This window comes from Phocoena phocoena, chromosome 7, assembly GCF_963924675.1.
Source record: "Phocoena phocoena chromosome 7, mPhoPho1.1, whole genome shotgun sequence".
Classification (NCBI taxonomy): Eukaryota; Metazoa; Chordata; class Mammalia; order Artiodactyla; family Phocoenidae; genus Phocoena; species Phocoena phocoena.
The window spans coordinates 108,108,369-108,132,032 of record NC_089225.1 but is presented as its reverse complement, the minus strand read 5'-3'; the positions used below and the strand labels follow the sequence as shown (position 1 = coordinate 108,132,032).

The window sequence follows — 23,664 nt, the reverse complement described above, 5'->3', positions numbered from 1 at the left end:
CAGCCAGAAATGGTGTTTATGGAAAACTTCAGATGGAGCAAAAAGGCACTCAGCCAACAAAATCTACAGCTGTGAAACTTGGAACTTAGAAGCGCCCAAACTCCAAAAGCAAAAGTGGAATTATGGGACAGACTTTGAAGCTTGTTTATGTGCAAATTTTTCTAGCAAGTAACCTTGTATTTCTCTATTCAGATATATATTCTCTGATTAACACTAAAAATATTTTCTAATACCAGAGAAAACAGTGAAAGGGAATCCCATCCAGGTATTGATATTTACTTTTCCCCCCAATTGTAAACAAAACTCAGGGTAACTAGGATGGAGTAGTTTAAATTCTATATCCAGAGATTTGCAACTTTTCTCCCATCCTAACCCCTGAGGAGGTAACAAATCGGCTCCACTGGTTAATATGGTCCCGAAAACACAGCAGCTCCTGGCTGAGAGAGACTGGAGGGGCTGCTGTATATCAGACTCTGAAAAAGCATCTCATGTGGTCTAAATGTGCCCCATATTCCTATAACCTTTATGCTCAGTCGTCTGCTGGTATATACCCAGACACTGCCTGAAATCTCGGGGGAAGGTGATCAGTAGTGGGCTTCAATGCAGAACTGGAAAGAGACTAGGCATCTTCTAAAGAAAGCTAAGTACACTGTGTAAGAAAGAGCATTGGAGACCAGGGCTAAAGGTTAAAAACTGTGAGATTATGTATATACATAGGCAAGACACTGCACGCCAACTAAAGGTTTTGTTGTTTTCAGGTACAGTGTGGTACAATTATGGATTATATACTGGAGTGCTTTAGCCAGAAAGAAAAGCAAACAATTTAGGGATACAGAATTGAATTTAATAAAGAATAATGTACCTGATTCTTGGCATCTTGCTTAATCATTATAATTTGGAATAAAAAATAAATCAATCAATGAACAGATATCTAGCAGCATGTATGTTCATTTATAGAAGAATGTTTTAGAGCCATCTCCAACTGAAATCATTAATTCTGTTTAGACGGGAGGGCCCATGTATTTTAGGGTGAAGTTGGTTTATCATCTGTGCCAATATCAGCTTCATCTCAGCTAACCGGGTAACTTCAAACAGAAATGAATTTATGTGCTCCGGCTATTATAATGGGAGTGCTATGCTCCTAAGGAGACACTCTAGAACTGGTCTATGACATCCATTCAGTTAGCAATTAGGAATCACTGTTTAGAGACCACAGCAGACTTTCAAAGTGTGAAATCCAGAAACCAGAATACTTCTTCACTTGAGACATTTCTTTCTTGACAATCATCTTGTAAATGATTTCTGTCTGAATATATTATGGAAAGAGGCTTCCAATGTTGGTAAAATCCTTTACTATCTTGCTTACTATAATCTCTATTCAAGACACATGGCAGGTACACCTTCAGTACTGCTTTCTGAAAGGCAGTGTTACACTATATTTACTGTCTTCCCTCTTCCGCCCCCAGTCAGTAAACTAGCAATTGATATAAAGTACAATTCCTACCAGAACATGCAGGGAAGGTGCATCACATCACAAGTCTCTCCTTTATGCTTTTACCTTCTCTAGTTCTGAAGGTCAAAGTTTGCAGTGCTGTGTCTGAACTTGTATTGAAATGTTTGGCATTAATAAAAACAAAGAAGGAATTAATATATTTTTTAATTGTGGGGGGAGGAGAAGGAATCTACAAAGGCGGATTTCACTTTCTAAGCAGCATTATATTGGTCTAGATTAATAATTTTCCCAGCAGGCCTTCCATGATTTTACTATGAACAATCGCAGCCTTTGTATCTCAGATCCCCTTACATGTGACATTTGATCAAAGTTTTAAAATCAGCAGCTAATGGAGGTGGAGAAAAGTCCTGCTCAGTAAGGCATTATAAGCTATCCCACAGCTCATTTTGAGGTTGCTACAAGCTGGATCACAGATGTTTTCCAGCTAAACATTATTTAGATGTTGAAGTTTCTGTACCCTGAACACTGTATTTATTGCATGTCATCATACTTCTCCTCAGGGAAACATCCCCTAAACATCACTAAAGCATGACTTAAGAAAATTCTTCAGTTCTTTCACACAGGTGTGTTTTTTAGAGATAGGTGTAAGGAACCAAACAATTAAATGTATTCTTATTCAAGGTTTCTGTACATAGCCTTAAAAAAATAAAATTAAAAAGTCTGCCTCCTTGCCCCCCAAAAAAAGATTTCAGGTAACTAAATTACCTCTATTACTAGTTCTAGAATTAGTGGTAGTCATTCTGATGAGATGGGATATGAAAAGAAAACTAGTAAAATCAATTCATTAATTTCTACCTAAAAGTCCTTATCCAAGGAAATATTCCCAAAAGAAATGGAGGAAAAAAAGATTAGTAAAGGAAATATCTCACACTTAAACATGCTATATAAGGAAAGACGGCTGAAAGGAAATCTTGCAGGGAATTTTATCCCTTTGAACTTGTAAATAAACTCTTAAGTAAGATTATGCAAACTTACTAAAAGACCGGTCCTGATTAGAGAGAAAAAATGCACCCCTTCTCCAAGTCAGTTCTGGAGGCTTTCTCCAGAGTTGTTAAGGTCTGTGATGGGTAAAGAAAGACCTCCTAACAAACCAGCATTCTTTTCCACAGGATCAGAACTAACTGGCCCCCCGCAGACTAAGTGACCAATCACATCAGCTTCAGCTGAAACCAGCCCCCACGACATTATAAACAGAGCAATGTGAACCGTAAACCCAGTCCAAGAAGAGAACCTACAAGCTGGACTTGTAGATTAACATTACCTCACCAAAAAGACAGTCTCTGAAAGCTTCCTCCAGACCTACCCGTGTATAAAGCTGGCCCAGCAAAAGAACTGGTGAGTACATGAGAAAATATTCAAACTTATTTCTTTCCTTAAGGGGAACAGAGAAAAAAACTGACTGACAAATAGGGATGGAGCTCGATATTGCCAATAGAGTTTTAAAACAAAGACATTACATACAGGATCATACATTAAGGTTCTTTATTCTTTTTCCTTAAATTTTGGAAATAGAATAATAGTCCTCTTGAAAGCATTATTGGAAATTTTCTTCTTAATTGTTTTACTAAATGTATACTAATTCTCCATTAAAACATAGAAATGGGAAGAGAAAGACCCTGGAAAAAATTCAGTGGCTTTTTAAAAAATGTATCTTTTTCTTTTGGAAGGGATTAAAGAAACCCAAAATGAGCAAACAAAAACAAATGACCCCCCCCCCAAAAAAATCATTTTGTTTTTACTTTTTTAAGCCATAGGAAAAATGATGAGTGTCCTAATTTCTTTTTAAGCATGAAATTATTGCTGAAATTAGGTGCTTCTACAAATAAGAATTTCAAATATAAAAGAATCTCTGAGCTTATATAATAGAATTAGAACTCACACTATTTGCCCTAATTATGGAGGGCAGGAGAGATGATTATGACTCTCTCCACAGTCTTAAACTGTTTACACCAGAAGTGAACAAATACACAGTAATACTGCAATCATTTAACATTTGTAGTTATTATGACTTACACCTTAACTGTTTAATATGAACTATACTACTACATTACAACATGACAATAGAAGACATAATTTTGAGTGCTACAACCTAATGAGTAAAATGAATCCATTATTTTGATGACCAATGAAGCACCCAAACTATCATTTTTATAAAGTACTATTTTTTCCATCAAATGGTTTATAAATGGGCAAATATTTTATAGCCCACACGGAGAGACACAAGCAAACCATCCCAATTCTACTTTCTACTGGGATCAATTTACAAGAATCATATAAATACAGACTAGGAAAAACACATTCAAAAAGCACTTATGTACCTGTAGAGATATGAAAATAACCTGGAAATATAATAGTATAAACATAATGTCTGTCCATCAGACACTTTTAAATTTGATGGAAAAAAAATCTACATACATTGGGCAACAATAATTTAATGTTTTAAATGCCATACAAGCATATATAAAATTATATAGAAAAAAAATCACACAGGAAACCTCTATCAGTGGAGGGAAATGGTAGTAAGTTTACAAACGTGTAGGATTTTAAAGGATCATGTTATTTAATTCCCTCTTTTCTTTCTTTCTCTTTTTAATATAAGGAAGCCTGGCCAAGGGGATTGGGTAGCTCGCCCAAACTGGCACAGCTATGTAACCAACAGAGCCAGAACCCAGTCAGCTAGATTTCCCACCCTGTCTTCGTTATGCTAAACCACACTGACTACATGAGTGCAAAGAATGGAGTTATTCAGGGTAATCTGTTAAGTGGGGACTGAAATCTTACCTCTCTCAAATATTCCACTTTCCAGCACCATCTAAACAAGATTTAGGAAAGTTTTATATATAAAAAGGATAATGCTTCACTGTTTTGATATTAGCCTTCTGACTGCCCTGTTCACAGGTTTTTTTTATGTATTTACTTAGTTGCAAGAGAAAAAAAAAACTGTAAAAGCCTAGAGCAAGAGTGCTACAAAAGCTATAGTAGGTAAGAAGTTACAATCCTGAAAAGGCCCAAATGAAAATAACTAATTTTGTTAGCTATAGTATGTATACAAAGGCTGTCTCCTCAGGTAATGAATTTTAGAACTAATGAAGCAAGCTGTAAATCAAGAAGAATCATGGACCTTTCCGCCCACAAATTACTATGATACAATTAGCAATCAGTGGTTCCATAAGTGGAACAGCACTAGTGTACAGCTTCATCATGGGCATTTTCACATAGGCAGGAAGCAAGAAACAATACAGGTCAAAGCCATGGACAATGCAAAACCACACAGTGGTTCACAAACTTACTAGAGGCAGCCAACTACCCTTTATTGCTATACCCTTCTTCTAGTGTCAAAATGTCTTTTCTTTTATAAAATTATGATGAAAGTATTATACTTTTAAAATTATTTTCTCACCTGGCAAAATACAAATTTGGCAATGCTTTATAAGAACCCTCCTCTCCACATTTTGTTTTAACTCTGCTGGTCTATAGGATCTAAGACTAGACTATGTACAATAATTCTGATTGTACTAATCTTCAAATCTTGCAAGATGTCTTCCTTAACTGAAAATATCCTTCTTGCCTACAAATCTAGGTCTTAGCCTAAGCATTTCTGAAGAACAAATATTCTGTAGGGGCTCTTGGACAAAACTAGTCAAATGTAACATGTTATTCACAAAAGCTAACTAGGGTCAAAATGTCTATTTTTGAGGCAATATAGCACTGACTCTGGACTACGGACTAAGCAGGAACTGACCACCACTTACTACCTTTGTGATCTTAGGAAACTCACTGCGGCTCAGTTTCATTATCTATAAAATGGGCATTAATAATGGTACTTATTACTAGGAAAGTTAAGAAACATTATTAATACCAGTAAGGCAACTAATAGCCCAAGAGGTTACTCTGTGCCAGGCACTGCTATTGGCTTCACATGAGTCAATACATGTGAAGTGCTTGGTATGATTCCTGGCACATAATAAATAATATATATTAGCCAATATTATTAATCATTACTGACATAAAAATCATGCATAAAATAAACAGTGATTTAAAATGGATATTTGAGACACTTCTGGGGACAGGAGAGTTCTAAGGTGCTAAAAATCAGTCTGTCAAAGACTATTCTGTGAATGCAGTACCAATCATCTTGGGAAAGACTTTTATCTCACCAAACTCTAAATAGATAGCTTCTTGTAGTTAAAAAAAAAAAAAAAAATTAACCAACTGTTAAGTTAGTCAGACTTGCAAAATAATCCATACGCCTTGTGAAAACTTCTTTTATCTGCCTGATCCTCAGTGATCTCATCTGAAAAATGGGATAAGAATGTCTTATCTTAAAAAAAAAAAAGAATGTCTATCTTGCTGAGATACCAAAGAATTAGAGACAATGCAGTAATGAAAGCACCTAGCACAATGCCTATGAATATTTTGTTATTATTATAATTTCCAAAAGGGCAGAGATCAGGTCTTCTAAAACATCAAAAAATCTAGCAAAATGAATCACTAAATAGCTGTGCCAAGAAAAAAAAAAACTAAATAAAATGATAATGACAACTTGTTAGGATAATAAATTATAAAACATTAATGCCCTAAGATTTTTTTTAAATTTATAACATGAAACAGAAATGACCATCTATTCTAAATAAAGTTAACAATCAACCCAGTGTTCCATCAGCAACTCATATGTGAAGAAAATATACGAGAATGTCTCTAATATCACCAATAAATGTTAAATCAGCCTTAGGACAAGAGGGAAAGCATATACCCAGCTGGCCAATGCCCAATTCCAACAACACAGGAAGCCAGTCTCCAAAGCCCCAAAGTCCCTAGACATAGGAGGGTCCATCCAGCAAACTCAAGCAAAGCATCATTGTCATTCAAAAGGTAGGAAGGTGATATGCAACACTTCCAAGGGCATCTACTTCTGAAGGAGGAAGCATCGAAAAGAGTCATGTATAAACATCTAGTACTGGATTGTGGCAAAGAAGAAAGGCAGATTCAAGGGAAGCAAAGTTGCATTTCCCATTCTGTTTCTGCTTGCCTCTGTGTAAGTCTCTGACACCTTTGTCATATTCAAGGATGGTCACATGGAAAGTGCACATTAGATTTCGACTCACCACACAGAGAAAAGAAGAAACACAGATGAAAACCGTTTACAGCTAAAAACTAACTTTACTAATGTTTCTAAAATTGACCTTTAATGTCTTAATGATTATTTTAGTTCATTAAACTCGAAGCTTTTTCTTCTGGTTCATTTACTTCTCTTTTTTCTTTTTTAAGGCATTGCCTTTTTTTTTTTAAATTATTTATTTACTTATTTGGCTACATCAGGTCTTAGTTGTGGCATGCAGGATCTTTAGTTGTGACACGTGGAATCTTTAGTTGCAGCAAGTGAACTCTTTCAGTTGTGGCATGTGGGGTCTGGCCCCCTGCATTGGCAGCCACTGGAATCTTAGCCACTGGACCACCAGGGAAGTACCTGGTTCATTTACTTTCAAAATTAATATTACCTTGGAATCTTTACCTGGAATTTCTTAATTTTGCCAAGAAAATAATTTTCTGTCTACCCCACAATCTAATCAGCATCTAGAATATTCAGAAGGGCGGCAATCCATGAGCCATAGAAGGAAAGACTCCATGAAAATGACCACAAAGTAACAAAAACAAATAAAACCTAATCATAGAACTTTCAACAGGCTAATTATAAAGCATACAATGCAACTATGGATCTCTAAAAGCTTACTCTTATCCTAGCAATAAGTGTGGCTTCAAAACATTTTCAGACAGGTCAACACTACACTTCTAAATGACTTCTATTTATTTAAACAGAGGAACACATATTTAATGTTCCTTTTCATTATGAATTATTCATAGTTATAAATTATTAATTAATTATGGAAAGTTGTTACACATAATGTTTAGTCAAATCAATACATACCTGAAGCCTCGACTTGTGCAAGAAAGATACAGGAGTATCAAAAAGAGACATGAATCGTAATCCCAACCCTTGGGGATTCGTTAATATGCCAAACAACATTTTAACAGTCATTAAAGGAACCAATAATAGATATCCTAAGGCAATCCATGATTAGCTATCAAATGAATGACTTAGTCAGTAAATGCTCCCTTATGTAAAGAGAAAAGAGAAAGAGCTATCAGACTGAGAAAGCCTGCCCAGCAGTCAGGGAAGCATTCCAAAAAAATTACAAAACAAAGTCTCAGAATTTATTAATATTACCTGAAAAACAGTTAAGGGTTTACTAATTTACTCTTGATTTCAGAGAATTACAGCCTGAGATGGATGGCAGTAATTGCAAAGTTATTGCTCCTCTCCTAACTCAGAGATACCGGAGGATGGTCACCAAGGATGGCCATAGCACACTTCAAATGGATGGCGCTCAAAGAGGTCTTGCATATCTTCGAGATGCTTGGGGAATCCTAATGGACATGCGCTGGCGCTGGATGATGTTGGTTTTTTCTGCTTCTTTTGTTATCCACTGGCTTGTCTTTGCAGTGCTCTGGTATGTTCTAGCTGAGATGAATGGTGATCTGGAACTAGATCATGATGCCCCACCTGAAAACCACACTATCTGTGTCAAGTACATCACCAGTTTCACAGCTGCATTCTCCTTCTCCCTGGAGACACAACTCACAATTGGTTACGGTACCATGTTCCCCAGTGGTGACTGTCCTAGTGCAATCGCCCTACTTGCCATACAAATGCTCCTAGGCCTCATGCTAGAGGCCTTCATCACAGGTAATTGTTTTTTGTATTTTGTTTGTTTTATTTTTGGCTGCAGTGGGTCTTCGTTGCTGCGCGCGGGCTTTCTCTCGTTGCAGTGAGTGGGGGCTACTCTTCATTGCAGTGCACGGGCTTCTCATTGAGGTGGCTTCTCTTGTCGCGGAGCACAGGGTCTAGGCACACGGGCGTCAGCAGTTGCAGCACGTAGGCCCTAGAGTGCACAGCCTTCAGCAGTTGCGGCGTGCAGGCTTCAGTAATTGTGGCACGCAGGCTCTAGAGTGCAGACTCAGTAGTTGTGGCATACGGGCTTAGTTGTTCCGCGGCATGTGGGATCTTCCCGGTACAGGGATCAAACCCATGTCCCCTGCATTGGCAGGCTGATTCTTAACCACTGCGCCACCGGGGAAGTCCCCACAGGTAATTGTTTTTGTTCTTAAAAAAAAAAATGTATGAATGTTTTGGAATGGGTATAGTCAGTTATAAGCAACGGTATTACAGAATAATTTATTTGCATTATTGGCAGGTAATGCCTGAGACTGAAAGGAAGAGCCTAGGGTCAAACAATAGGAGAAATTTTAAGAAACCTCTCTCTATACTTAAACTTTACATATTGAAATTTCTTAAGAAAAAAGGGATCATTATGCTACCAGCCAAAAAGATATTAACAAAAAACTAAAAGGAGTTTTTCAGAGAAGCTAAATATTTTGTTAAATAAGTGAATAAATATGTTCAATGCATATTTTGACAGTCATTTTACCTAACAGAGGAATTTGATTTTTTTTTTTTTAACCTTTACTGGGCTAGAATTTTCTCCTCTGAGTTCATCTTTTCAACATTTACTCAATATTACAGAACACCACAGTCAGCACTGCAGATTAGAGAACAAGTATACATATCCTGAGCATGTACTGGAAATAGGCCACAATGATTATGAAATTTTGCGTATAAACCTGGCAACGCATGACACTCTTTGCTCTAATAAAGTAGGGCTAGTGATATATACAATTAAAAAATAAAAAACAAAACAAAGAGAAAACCTTGTTTTAACACACTATGGGCGATATTAACAGTGGTCTGGAATAAAGTCCCAGTGTGCAACCAACTGGCTTTTACAACCTGTAGCAAATCACTTAATCTTTACAAGAAGAGTTCTTACACTAGGCCATTCGATAAAATTTAGAGGATATGTGAACTTAGACAGGAAAAACTTGCATCTTTTTTTTCTTTTACACTAACCTCCAACTGAAATTTGGTATTTCCTTTGATTATAAATGTAGGCAACAAAAAACAAAAGCATTGGCAATATCCGTAACTTTGTTACAAACAGAAATCCCAGATATTTTCATATCATACTATAGTACTTCAAAATTATAGTACTAAACCTCCACTGTATTTTTTAATTTAATGCATTAAAAAAGCACATATAATACACATTGTAATTTTTTAAATGTTCAACTGGATTTCAGTGTATTTGGTTTCCTGTTTATATACTTTATTTTAATGCATTTAAAGCGTAATTCTAATAAGAGGTTCATAGACCTCACCAGCCTGCCAACATCTGTGGCACAGAAGTAGTTAAGAAACCATGATCTACCTGCTGGGGGGCACATGGAGGATGCACTTGAAGGGTACACTGAAAACCACCTTAGAGACAGAGCATTCTTCGAAGAAAAAAGGTTTGTATAAATTTCAAAGTTAAAAATTCTTCAATGTCATTCGTTCTACAGGTCCCCTCCCTACCCCAAATCATTCTACTATGAATCTAATCTCTATTTAAACTTGAAGTAATCTGGTTGCAAGTAAATTGCATTTATTTTCTGTTATTTTTAAAGCAGGGGCAGGAATACAGGAAATGACCACTCCTCCACTTCATAACAAACTAAAGTTTTACATTCTATGTAACAAAATGAATTGTGCTTACCCATTTTGAAAGCGCAGTTTTAAAATAAAGAACGTATGTACCGTTTTGCAAAATCCTTCAGGCTAATGAGAAATTAACAAGTTCAATTCCTGACTCATTTCGAAGGCATGGCACCAAGAAATGTATAAAAATTTGCTAGATCCTTCTCATTCAGAAAAGGTACTGACATTTAATCTGTTCATTCTAAAAAAAATTCAATGGTTTCTAATTTAGGTGCCTTTGTGGCGAAGATCGCCCGGCCAAAAAATCGAGCTTTCTCAATTCGCTTTACTGACTTAGCAGTAGTAGCTCACATAGATGGTAAACCTAATCTTATTTTCCAAGTGGCCAACACTCGACCTAGCCCTCTAACCAGTGTTCGGGTCTCAGCTGTACTCTATCAGGAAAGAGAAAACGGCGAACTCTACCAGACCAGTGTGGACTTCCACCTTGATGGCATCAGTTCTGAGGAATGTCCATTCTTTATCTTTCCACTAACCTACTATCACTCCATTATACCATCGAGTCCCCTGGCTACTCTGCTCCAGCATGAAAATCCTCCCCACTTTGAATTAGTTGTGTTCCTTTCAGCAATGCAGGAAGGCACTGGAGAAATATGCCAAAGAAGGACATCCTACCTACCCTCTGAGATCATGTTACATCACTGTTTTGCATCTCTGCTGACCCGAGGTTCCAAAGGTGAATATCAAATCAAGATGGAGAATTTTGATAAGACTATTCCTGAACTTCCAACACCTCTGGTCTCCAAGAGCCCAAACAGGACTGACCTGGACATCCACATCAATGGACAAAGCATTGACAATTTTCAGATCTCTGAAACAGGACTGACAGAGTAAGAAATATCCATAGCGCCCTATTTTTTAATGTATTAAATATACTCAGCCAGTTATGCACCTATTTTTCCTTCATCATATCTCATGTTTTCTTTTTTCCAATGCTGATTACATCTTTCTGATTACATCATGGTGATCAAGCCTCCGCCCACAAAAAAAAATGGCTAGCAATACACATTGTGGAAATATAACATTATACAAAGTTTGTATCTGTGGTTATCTGCTGAAATCAATGCATCTGAATGTAACAGATATTTACAATAACAGAAATGCTGTTGGTGAGTTTGTATGGATGTGGTATGATACTAGTAACGAAGGTAAAATGGACAGTGAAGTTTAACACAGCTGAACGCTAAGAAAATCAGCCATAAATTTCTCATTTTCATCTGCAAGTTGAAGCAGCAGCCTAGTTTCAAACCTAGCTCCCTGGGTAGAATGATGATTTCACAATATTTAGTGAACACTCTTTTAAAACTGTTATTTCTTCAAGGCAACAAAGATCAGTCCTTTGGTTCTTTATAAAACAAAACTAGGGTAAATATTACCCCCTTAATTTTTAACAGCTAAGAACAAAATCTCACAAGAAAACAGTGAAGAATAGATTTATACATAACTCTAAAAGCATTTGAGCATGACACCCAAACACATGCACATATTCATACATTTGTGGCAGAAGGTGATCAGAGCAAGTTAAGATAAGCTCTAGGCTGAAGGAAACTGCAGGGTGGTATTTGAGCAAGGAGACGCAAAATTATACCTACTTTAAAGCTACCATGCATACTAATCAAATAGTGATTTAAAAATTATAACCAACCATTCATCTGAATAACTTCCGACCTAAGTAAAAACATTCCCTTTCTACTTAGGGTCCATTCAATGGTATAAAAACCTCGTAGATGCAAATATATTTACGGTTTTGTAGGTATAAAGGTTTAGATATAATTCAACTAGGGGAAAAAATCTCCAACAGAAAAAGCAAAAAATAATTAGGCAATGAAGTATTTTCAAACCCAAATTCCTGTTTCAAACTTAAGATAGTTTTTTCTATAAACACAAAATGAGTGTTTATTCACCAGCAGGAGGTTGGACGAGATGAACTCTATTATTTCTTTCCAAATCTAATACTCCATGAAAATTATGCTTTCTCTGCTTTTTTAATTTTGCATATACTAGGATGAACACTTTCCCTTACCTCCAGTTTAACTTAAGACTATCCTTTGTAAACTTGTCATTTCAATAAAAAAATCGAACTGTCCTCAAACAGGAACCAAAAAAGTCACCCTATCAGATTTCAAATAGATTTGTTGCTGTTATTCTTTTCTGAAATTTCCCTTATCCAGGTTTATGTGAAAAAAGTGAAAGATTAACCCTCCCTACTGGTGATGACCCACACAGGAATCATCTCTTAAAATAAATACTAGCTAGTAAAGGGAAGCAGTTGTGAAAAGCAGGGAACAGCAGCAAGTCACATTTTTCTACTCCTAGACCAAAAGGAAGAGAAAACAAAGAACTCTGGAGTGGTCTAAGACTAATTACAGCAAAGTGTATCAAGGACACAGAAACTTAATCACTGCGAACTTTTGCTGTTTGAAAACCTTAGGCATTCTTAAGTACTAGCTAGACCAACAGGTTTTCCTCCAACCCAAGATTGTTGTAACACATATAATCAGCAAGAATTCTTATTTCTATAATAAAGTTAACAAGATTCACCTAACCTGATGAAAATAAGTACTGGAGATTTACATGGTATATTTTTTCCTAAGAGCTCTACATCACTTACATAGATCAATTCCAACAGTTTAGAGAGGGTGCCTAAAGTGACAAAATTAGGAAGTCTAGGATCTGAGTCTCAATATAGATGCAGTATATTCTCCATTCAAGTCATAGAAGTCTCTTACTATACTATTTATACATAAACTCTGCATCTGAAAATTAGATATAACTTTCCCTACACACACACCCCCAAAAAGAACTCCGTTGGTATACTAATGCTATTTAATAAACAGACAACTAAGAAATGCAATCAAATACTTTTGTCTAGGAGGCTGAAAGCTTCTGAAAGAACTGTTCATGATTCTTTTACTTCAAAGAATCACATCTTCTATGTTAAGGATTAAGTTTTCTGCAAAGGCCCCATTATCCTTTCAGGTGAATGGAGTACAGACTGAAAGAGGGGGAAATTTACTGGAAAGTGGGAAGAGCAGCTCTAACTCCTGACTTTACAGCTCGCTTACCTGGGCCACCTGAGAAATCAGTGACGATATCTCGGACACATGATCAGGGAGACCACGTTGGAACTAAGTTAAAAAATGCCTGTGGAAACCAATCCAGATAGCATGACAGTCCCAACAAACTGAAGACAAGGAGATGCTAAAAATCATAAGGCCTACTTTTATATATGTACAAGCCCATATTACCAACTGCCAGCAGCAGCCTAATAACCCAAAATTGCTATGTCTGCTTCAAAGCATTTCACACCAAAATGCACTGAGTTGAACCTTTCGGTATCACCTGGATTTTTTTTAATGATCCTTTAATTCCATCCTCACAGAACCATACTGTAAGATGATCACCAGAACTGATCTCCCCCTATGCAGCAATCAATTTCTATTGAATAGGAATTATAATTTGAATATTACAGGCCTTTTTCCACCTCCACATTCTCCCACGGGTATTCACAAGGGTCATGCACAATTCTAACCCAGATGCCTCTAATTCCACCCATTTCTCTACACATAAGAAGCAAATATATGATAAGAACCATCTCTAACTTTAAAAAGAACAAATCATTCTGGAACCTTCAGTACTCAAATTATCTTAATTTGATGTCATAGGACATCTCACAATTGATCAATATGTCAGTGTGTCCCAACAAACTAGTTAAGTACTGCTGTTCTTGGAGAGAGTAAGATACAGTATGAGCAATTTTTTTTAATCTACAATATTTTCAACAAAAGTGGATTACTTATAAAAAGAGAAGCTCAGAATCATTAACACAGTTTATTTAATAACCTGAAGTGAGCATCTTATTTAAAAAAGCATTCAATAAAAGCCACTACAAAATATTTTTATAGATCTATGTGGACACTGCCCTGAAAAAAAGAAAGATTATACATCAAAAAGACCAGATGAATAAATGACATTCACAGTAAGAACATTCACAGTTTTAGCCTTTGCTCTCTAATACAAAAGTGATCATTCTAGTATTTTCTCTATTTCTTCTCACCTGTGACATACTACCTGCACTGGAAAAGGAGTTAACAGCCTGCTTCCTAACTTGAAATTTCAATTCGTAAGACAGCCTTAATAAAAAATATATGCCTTGCAGAGAACACACAGACCTAAAGAGTTAAATCAAGTAAATCCTAATGGTTATATTTATCATCCCTGGTTCCATGCAATAAAGCCTTCAAATAACCATGGAACTCCAAATGCAAGCAATGCTACAACCCCATCTACTGGAGAGATGCAAGTAATTTTTAATAAATGTACCCTTATGTGTGAGCCTTGTTAAGAACCAGTATCATGGAAATCTAGATAAAAATACTTAGAAACAGTAAGAAAGGCTTACCTACATCTTTTCGCCCTGGTTTTTCAAAACGTCTATCACCCCTAGAAAAGGTAAAAATAAGTTTCAAACAAATCTTGAGAGTAATACATAGATTTCCCATCTATGACACCCACTTTCCTATCTTTCTTAATAGCATTTCTTTCTTTTTCAAATTATAAAACAAATACACTGTTATTGCCTAACCTTTGGAAAATACAGAAAAGCACAAAGATGAAAACAAAAATATCCACCATCTCACCTACCAAAATTTGCTAGCTTCTACAGACCCAGAAATGTTATTTTTTTAATTAGATACATGTTTTATTTTAGGTATCTGCTGTACAGAGCTTTATATACTGCTTTTAGAATGTGTTTTTACATATCACTAGATATTTTCAAAATTATCCTAACTTTAATGGTTATATACTATTCTACTGTGTGGATACACTATTATATAAGAAACCACACTGATATTAAGCTGTTTGGTTTATTTCACATTATTTTATATTATAAATATTATCACAGTGGACATCTCTCTACATGTTATCTCTGTGCAACTGCCTTTGCTCATCTTGAAAGACTTCATATAAAGTCACAAACAATATAGAGAAGATGCTTTGATTAACAGCAACGAACAGTAAAATGAAGATGCTTCCCACTGAGCACTAATCAAACAGCAAATCTAATTAACTATTAAATATCCATGCTGGCACAAAAATATGAATGTATTTATCTAGAATGCTTCTTCCTTTAAATAAGGATCATTTAAACATTTCTAACATAATTGATATTCAATTAACAGCATTTTTTGAAAAGGGAAACCTTGTAACTCTACAAAGAGCCTTCTCCTCTGCAGAAAGCGGAAAAGAAATGTTTTTTACACCAAGAAACCTTTATACCAAGATGTGAATCCTTTTAGTTACCTTTCCTCCCAGCTCTGCGACCTATGCATTTCCCTGCCACCTCCTCGACCAAACACACCCTCTACTTCATCAAAGCTTCTTTGGTAGAAACCACATTCACCTCTGCCTCTGCCTGAAAATAAGAAAACAGAAAAAATAACAGTCAGATGTCAACATCTGGCACAAGTTCAACATCAAACATTAATCTCTGAAGTTCTGTCTATATACAAAGTAGGATGTCTACATTTAAATATTTAGCAACGCCCACTGAATCTTTACCAGTGAGACCAATGACAGCACTGATGTCTAGCTAGACCACAGGAGGATAAAAAAACAAGTTAGAAAACTGTGTAAGCGTCCCAGTTCCAGTCCTGAACAAGAAACAGTATCAACATTAAGCTCCTTAATAAAAAATTCAATTGTGAAATTCTAAGATCAGTAAACCAACACTACAAATCAAACCTTTTATTGTATTATTTTCAACAAAAATGGAAGATGTGGAGAGTTTGAGAAGAGAGCAGATAAAGTACAAAAGGCAAGCACAAATGTCAAATTAATTTCTTTAACTCCGGAGAAAGGATAATTTAATTGGGTCAACTCTAAACTAACAATTTTGTGAACTAACTCCTTAAAGGATATTCCACAGCGACCAAAGGCACTCTTTCCCGTTTGCTCAAATCTTGAAGAAAAATATCAGGCAGCACTAAATATTCGAACTGCAGAGCCAGTAAGAATGTGTGGATGTAGGAATTTAGAGGCTCCAGTGGCTCAAGTGTACACTGGCCTTTACTAAAAGCAATTTGATTAATCTATCAAAATTTGACTCAACAATTCTAACTAGAATTTATCCTAATAGAAATACTCGCACAAATACGCAAATACATATACACGAAGATGTTCACTGCAATTTTTAAAAAAACAGAACTTAATCAGTAAAGGATTGGCTAAATAAATTGATAAAACAATTCAGCAGAACACCAGGAAGCCACAGAAGATAAAGTACTGACATTAAAAGAAATCTACATTATTCTGCTGAATGACAGAAGTATGCCCCAAAACAATACATATAAAAAAGATTCCATGTATATAAATGATATGGCTGCATAGTTAGGGTCAGGAACGATATAAATCCAAATGTTGCATCTGGGGCCAGAAGGCAGTATGCACTTTCAGCTTTATACTTTCTGTATAGTGTGAGGATTTCCCAACTAACCTGTGTGTTGGATACACCATTTGCATCCAACACACAGGTTAGAAAATTGGAGGGCAGGGAGGTGCCTAGGGATGTATTTATACCTAGATGAAATCTTAGCCATTATCCCTAGCTCAACTTCTCCCACGGTATAAAACCACCCAAAGAAAAATGATGATGAATCTTGAATAAAAGCATGAATGCATTCCAAAGCTAAATACAATTGAGTTAAATAATTGTTTCAAATATCCATGCAGTATTTCTACTTCTTAGTTATAATTCATCAAGAATTGACTCAATACAATTGTATTTCTATATGACATTATGGAATACAAAAATAATGCATAGAACTTTATGTACATAAATACCCTCTCAACTAGTCCAAGTATCAATTTCTTCATCTGTAAAATCGAAGTGGGGACTAGGGTTGAACTACAATAATCTTACCTTCCAGTTACCTTCCAGTTGTACCAACTTAACTTCAAGTCATTTTAAAGTCAATGTCCAGTTTCGTACCTCTATCCTCAGGAAATACATACATTTTATTTAAGATCCTAAAACAGTGTAATACAAACTGTTATATTACACTGGGGTGATCCCCTACAACGAGATTTTTAGGGTGAAAGAAAAAAAGTCCCCTGTCCTTTTAGAGAACAATTTTCTCAAGAAAACCATTAAGTACATAGCACCCTGGAAAAGTGTTTTATTCTGGAAACAGATGAATACGAAAAACAGCCTTCCAAACTTGCCAGAAAAATAAGCAAACCACAGACAAAATATTTTCTGCCAGTTACGACTAGCACTGGCACTGGTCCTCCTTATGAGCCTAAAGCTTTATAAGTGGGCACAAAAAAAGAATCAGATTCTACAGCTTTCTAGCTTGTAAAATGTAAGGAACAATCTTCAAAGTACAAGGTCCATAATCATCTATAAATGTAGTCCCCATATGAGGAGGAGCAAGTAAATACAACACTGTAAATCTTTCATAAAGTTAAATTTAAATGACTGTCCTCTTGTCTGAGTTTTCACCCTATTCTTTGGGAGGATTAAAATATACTTCCTTTAATAATGATGAAGACAGTAGCTGACAGTTGTGTAGATATGCTTTACTGTTGAACATCTTAACCAGATAAATAAAAAGATGACAAATTCATGCTGTTTTCCTGTTTGTTTATTTAAATTTTACTAGTTCTCATGATATTCCGAAGTCTGGAAGTCAGTCGATTTTCACATCAAAGTTTTCTCAAGTTGGAAAGGCCCAGGATAATCATCTGATGTTAGTGCTGCCCGTGCAAAAAAAAGCCACATTAATCACTATTTATTTAACCTGTAAGTTAAAATTAAGTAATAAGTGAAGAAAACAAAACCACAGATTAAAGGTCTTATGAAACCATTAAAAAGAATCACAGTTGGGACAGTGGTGTTAGAAGTATTTTTCACCAAGCCAGTTCATTCATTTGGCTAGTTTCACATCATTCACTCACATCAATGTTGATTAAGTCACTGCTTTTATCACAGTATCTTTTATACATGCCCTGTTTAAATTCTGAATGTAAGAGTTCTATCCTATGGGGATAACCCTACACACTTCAAAGAAACCAGAAGGCAGCAAGAAATTTATCAACCCTTCATTAGTTTCTTGATATGGAATATTTTTAAAGCCTATTTACAGAGATTGGTTGGTATTTGCAATACACAACATTGGTGGTCGCTTGAGGAATAAAAAACAGCTGCTTGTGGGCCATACTTCTTAATTAACATAAGATCTCTCAATGCCATGCCCTGAAAAGCATTAGCGACAAAGCTGCGTAAGTGCAACCTCTCCTCGCTGCCAGCCCACTGCAGAAAAACACAGGAAACACAGAAGGAGCAGGCCACAGCCATCCTCGGAACACCATCATCACACCACCGAGAAGCACTGATCTCAGATGAATTCTCGACCAACGGAACGTAATCGCATGCATATGGGAGTCTAAACGGCCTGTGGACCTTCTGAAACACAACACACACATGCTTAAATCTCCTTTTTTCCCAACAACCAATTCTTCCTAAAGCACCTCTTAAAATTACAAGGTATGTTTACGCTTCTGCTATGATTTAACCAACTTAGAAGTAAAAGCTCAAGTAAATATTTATATTACAAACATTAAGAATGCCCTTAAGGGGACTTCCCTGGTGGCGCAGTGGTTAAGAATCTGCTTGCCAATGTAGGGGACATGAGGTCGAGCCCTGGTCCGGGAAGATCCCACATGCCGCGGAGCAACTAAGCCTGTGCTCCGTAACTACTGAGCCTGTGCTCTAGAGCCTGCGAGCCACAACTACTGAGCCCGAGTGCCACAACTACTAAAGCCCGCGCTCCATAAGAGAAACCACTGCAATGAGAAGCCCGTGCGCCACAACCAGAGAAAGCCTGTGCACAGCAACAAAGACCCAATGCAGCCAAAAACAAAATAAAATAAATTTATTTAAAAACAAACAAACAAACAAAGAATGCCCTTAAGTAGCAGAAGATCAACGAACCCCAAATAAGGGAGCAGATATCAAAGAACAAGTATATCAAAATAAGAATTATTCTTCCAAGAAAAGACACAAATCTACACAATATGAAACTACAGATTAAATAAAGGATTACTGCATAATTTTTTTGTTGTTGTTCTACACCCTAAAATAGGTCTAGTATTGATCAGACAGCTTTTACACATGCCTCTCTCTGGCTAGGGACACTCCTGGCACACAGCCTTATATGGCACAGACCCTGTGTCACAGAGGCCTGGCAGGGACTTGGGTGCCATTCCAGCAGCCAAGGCACTTCAGGGAGCTCTGGCTCTCCAAGTGTAAGGTCCCCTGGGGATGAGGATAATGGATATTTGCCAAAGATAACTAGGACCATCTAGAATCATTCACACTCAAATCTCTTAAGCTAGAATTACCCTCCTCTACTCCAAATCAGAGGTTGTGGAATAGGTACGCTGAGAAACAGTTCAGAAAACAAATGTTCAGGACATTTATTAGGCAATTAATGTCAAAGAGCAGTCTTTTAAAAACCAAATATCAAAATATTTTTAAAGCGATCTCCCTATCCTCTCTCTCCACCGTCTCCACCATTACTTGCTTCACATGAAAGCTCACCTCGCCCTCTTGAAGAACTCCGACCTCTAGGAGCCCCCACCACTGTGCCTCCTCCTCCTCGTCCTGTCAGTCGCAGGACAGCAGCACTGTTTACAGACATGGAAAAGTTTCTCTGCCAAAAAAGAGAGAAAGAAAAAAATGAATAAAACAAATAAAACTGCATGTTGTTCCTGGCCATCTCCCACTGCATCTATAAAATGGCACTTAATGACTACTAGAAATGGGAAACAATCACTACACGACCCACTAAGATGCTCCAAAACCTGATTTTAGCTGAAAATTTCAAATTAACATTTCAGATCAACAAACATTAACAACCAATGCCTTACACTATGTTAGGTTCTGTGAGGAAATATTCAGCAGACAAACTCTAAATGCTGTATGTATCCGGAAGCAGACAGGATATTTACGCATCATAATACATACAGAATACTCGGTAAAAGAGATCTGGTTTGAAAGGGTCCCTTAACTACAGAAAGGTGGAAATGACAGGGAGTTGCAAAAGGTCTGAATCAACAGTATGATAAAGAAAAAAATGATCATTTTGCCTCATTCTGCTCACCACTGTGAATTAGCAACTCCACCTAGTATTTAATAGAATGACAGGTATCAGGGGTGAATGGGGAAGGGCAAAGTAAGAACCTACATAAGATCAACCATCTAAACGGGTAGGGGGAGAGAATGCTTGAAAAAAATAAACAAAATCCCAATCGCTTGGTCTTTAGCCTGCACTTGCACCCACAGTCAATCTGGAAAAGGGTCAAATACAACAACAGCAGCGGGTGGGCATCCTTCAAACATGAAGCGGGACACAGGAAGACAGGAGGTCTGGGATTCAAAAATATGTTTAGTTGATACTTCTGGATAAATGGAATATACAGAGCTTAGGAAAAGGTAAAGCAAGAAGCAATTATAAAAATATTGAAAAATGATCTATAAGATATCAAAATCCTGGGCATTTGAAGGAGAATTTCGTACGAGAGTTCTAAACTCAGAAAATGTTGGAATATATCCTTACCTGAATACTTTCTATAAACTTAGAACCTAATAGACATCTGTGCAAAAATGCAGGTGTGGTAACAGTGTAGCAAATCCAACTTCAGCATGGCTGTAGCCAAGGGCCCTCCTGGCAAAGGGGCAAGAAGTGAGGCTTAAGAGCACACCAATCTGGTAGCAGCTACCTAAATCACAGGGAAACAGAATCCTGCAATTCAACTAATATTTTAAGTCCAAATTGTTTTCCACTGTGAAGTCCTGATTTGCTGTTCTGATTCAAGATCAATTGAAATGTGATGTCTACACCTCTTTTGAAGAAATCAACATGTAATTGGTTTTTAAAACTTCTACTTTCATTTCTGAACTTCTTGTTTTAATATATGGCTCATTTTCTCCTCATTACCTGTCATTACTTGTCTTTTTCAGAACTGCATTCAATACAATTTGTTCAGATAAATTTTAGAAACTTATCAATGGAAGTTTTTTCCTTTGACTTTTATAGGTATATAATCATATCATCAAGTAACTTCAACACTGAAGACTTAAAATGTAATTGATAACTAAAAACTAGAGGCAGATATCAAACTTGATTAGTACTTATTTCAAACTATTTTTTAATAAAACTTAAAAAAAAAAATGTTGAAACAAATGCATTAATTTACCTTTTAACACAGAGTAACCAGTGGAGTTACTGAATAATGCCTCTGGGATCACAATTAAGCAAGACTATGAAGTCCCAAAATCTAGATTAATATATTCTAAAATTAAAAAAACAGAGGTCAGAGCTAACTGTATTATGTATACCAGGATCTGACACTGTCGAACACCTCATTACCAAAGTATTACATGTATGAAACTCAAATGCGCCCATCTACGGCATTCAGGGAAACTCTCATATGCTTTCATACATCCTCACACATCGCAGCTGAAAGTGCAAACTGGTATAATCTCTGGAAGGCAATTTCTCAAAGTATATTTAAATGTCCATACCCTTTGACACAACAATTCCTCTTCTTACACATGTGAAAAATAACATAAGCAGAAAGATTTTAACTGCAGTGCTATTTGTAAAAGCAAAAATGGCAACCAGCTAAGTATCAACCAAAAGGAGCTAATTTAAAAATCATGGCCATCTATACAGGGAATTCTGTGCAGTTGTTTAAAAAAATGAGGCTGGAACTTCCCTGGCGGTCCAGTGGTTAAGACTCCAAGCTTCCACTACAGGGGTTCAATCCCCGGTTGGGGAATTAAGATCCCACATGCCAAGCGGCGCAGCCAAAACATAAAAATTAAATAAGTAAATAAATAAATAAATAAATAAAATGGGTAACCATGTTAAAAAAAAAATGTGGCAACTCTATTTATTAGGGTGGACCATATAAAATGGCTAATATTCAACCATTTCTGATCCAGAAAGCTACAATTTCATACAGTCAGCCTAATATATCAATACAAAGATATAAAGCATAGCTGGAGTTAAGAGCATGGAGAGGCTAGACTGCCTGAGAGTGAATTTTGGCTCCTTTACTCAACTTCTCTGTGCCTCATTTTCCTCATCTATATAATGTGAATAGGAATCTACTTCATGGGTTGTTGCAAGCACTTAACACATTAAGCAACAAGTGTTTACAACAGTGTCTGATACATATTAAAAGCTAAATAAGTATCTGTTATTATTTCCTAAATAGATGCTCCGGTGGAAACAGTAAAGTGTAGAACTGTATGCATAGTATGCTACCATTTACGTGTATGTGTGTTTAAAGGAACAGCTGCATAGACAGTTGCAGATGTATTAAATACCCTAGGAAGGGAACACAAGAAAATGGAAACAGTAGTTATTCCTGAGGACGAATAATAGGTAGCGAGAGTCTGGTTTACTCACAAACTTGCTTTTCGCTCTATGCACTTTGTGAATTTTGTATACACATGTATTATCTATTCAACGATGCATAAGTGATTTTCTTTGATGTCAAATAAATAAAACACACCAATCTGGTAGCAGCTACCTAAATTACAAGTGTAATGTGTAGAGTCATGCTTTTCAAACTGTGATAGACATACAGGGAAATGTCAAAACAAAGAGCAACTGGGAGATCTTATTTAAGTGTTAATTTTGTTCTAAGAAAACCTTTTACCTAGTTATATTTTATACATGCATGCATGCATGTATATATATATGTGTGTATATATATGTGTGTGACTGTACTGGGGCGTGGGGGGGGGGGGGGCGCGGCAGGGCGTGGGTAGTGAGGGAATGTGCACAAGCAGAAAATTACCTTGCAGTTTAAAGATAAAATATTCCCTTCAGGCAACTTCAGGAACCAAGATATGCAGCAAGAAGCTATTTTAGGTTATTAGAATTATTTACCTCCCCAATCAGAGTAATAGGGTGAATAAGTATACAAAACTCTAGTCTAGGAAGATCTAAGCAATTCCTGAACAGGTTCCTGACCATCCAAAGTATACACTTCAAAATGTTAATGAACCTTTTGCCAGCTTTAAGTACTGTCCTACTCCAACATATTTTACAAAAAAGGCTACCAAGTGTCAGGAATTCCTAAATGATGCTTTTTTTTTTTTTTTTTTTTTTTGTGCGGTACGTGGGCTTCTCACCGCTGTGGCCTCTCCCGTTGCGGAGCACAGGCTCCGGACACGCAGGCTCAGCGGCCACGGCTCATGGGCCCAGCCGCTCCGTGGCATGTGGGATCTTCCCAGACCGGGGCACGAACCCGTGTCCCCTGCATCAGCAGGTGGACTCCCAACCACTGCACCACCAGGGAAGCCCAATGATGCCTTTTTAAATGCTTCCAAAAATGCACCCCGATGGTCTTCTGTGATTACCATGAACACTTCCCAACCCTTACATTAAGCCCTTGTGATTACAGCATCCAGACCTTA

The 23,664-nt window shown here is 36.7% G+C and overlaps 2 protein-coding genes across 4 annotated transcripts in view; one reads left to right on the top strand and one right to left on the bottom strand.

Annotated features, from left to right (window-relative positions):
- The window catches only part of GIGYF2 (GRB10 interacting GYF protein 2), a 99,936-nt gene that overhangs the window by 62,547 nt on the left and 13,725 nt on the right, over positions 1-23,664 (bottom strand). For both annotated transcript variants that reach the window (XM_065881093.1, XM_065881094.1), the window contains exons 4-6: positions 19,771-19,882; positions 15,471-15,582; positions 14,569-14,609 (exon numbers count right to left, since the gene is read on the bottom strand). In XM_065881093.1, the coding sequence (XP_065737165.1) occupies positions 14,569-14,609; positions 15,471-15,582; positions 19,771-19,882 (265 nt within the window). The remainder of the gene's footprint in view (positions 1-14,568; positions 14,610-15,470; positions 15,583-19,770; positions 19,883-23,664) is intronic.
- On the top strand, positions 2,746-11,267 carry KCNJ13 (potassium inwardly rectifying channel subfamily J member 13). Of its 2 annotated transcripts, XM_065881096.1 has the most exons (3): positions 2,746-2,848; positions 7,783-8,258; positions 10,378-11,267. In XM_065881096.1, exons 2-3 carry the CDS (start codon positions 7,799-7,801, stop codon positions 10,998-11,000), a joined length of 1,083 nt encoding a protein of 360 aa, XP_065737168.1. In that variant the 5' UTR covers positions 2,746-2,848; positions 7,783-7,798; the 3' UTR covers positions 11,001-11,267. The 2 variants fall into 2 exon arrangements, with proteins under 2 accessions (XP_065737168.1, XP_065737169.1); XM_065881097.1 differs by lacking the exon at positions 2,746-2,848 and having other exon boundaries at positions 7,799-8,022; positions 10,378-10,438.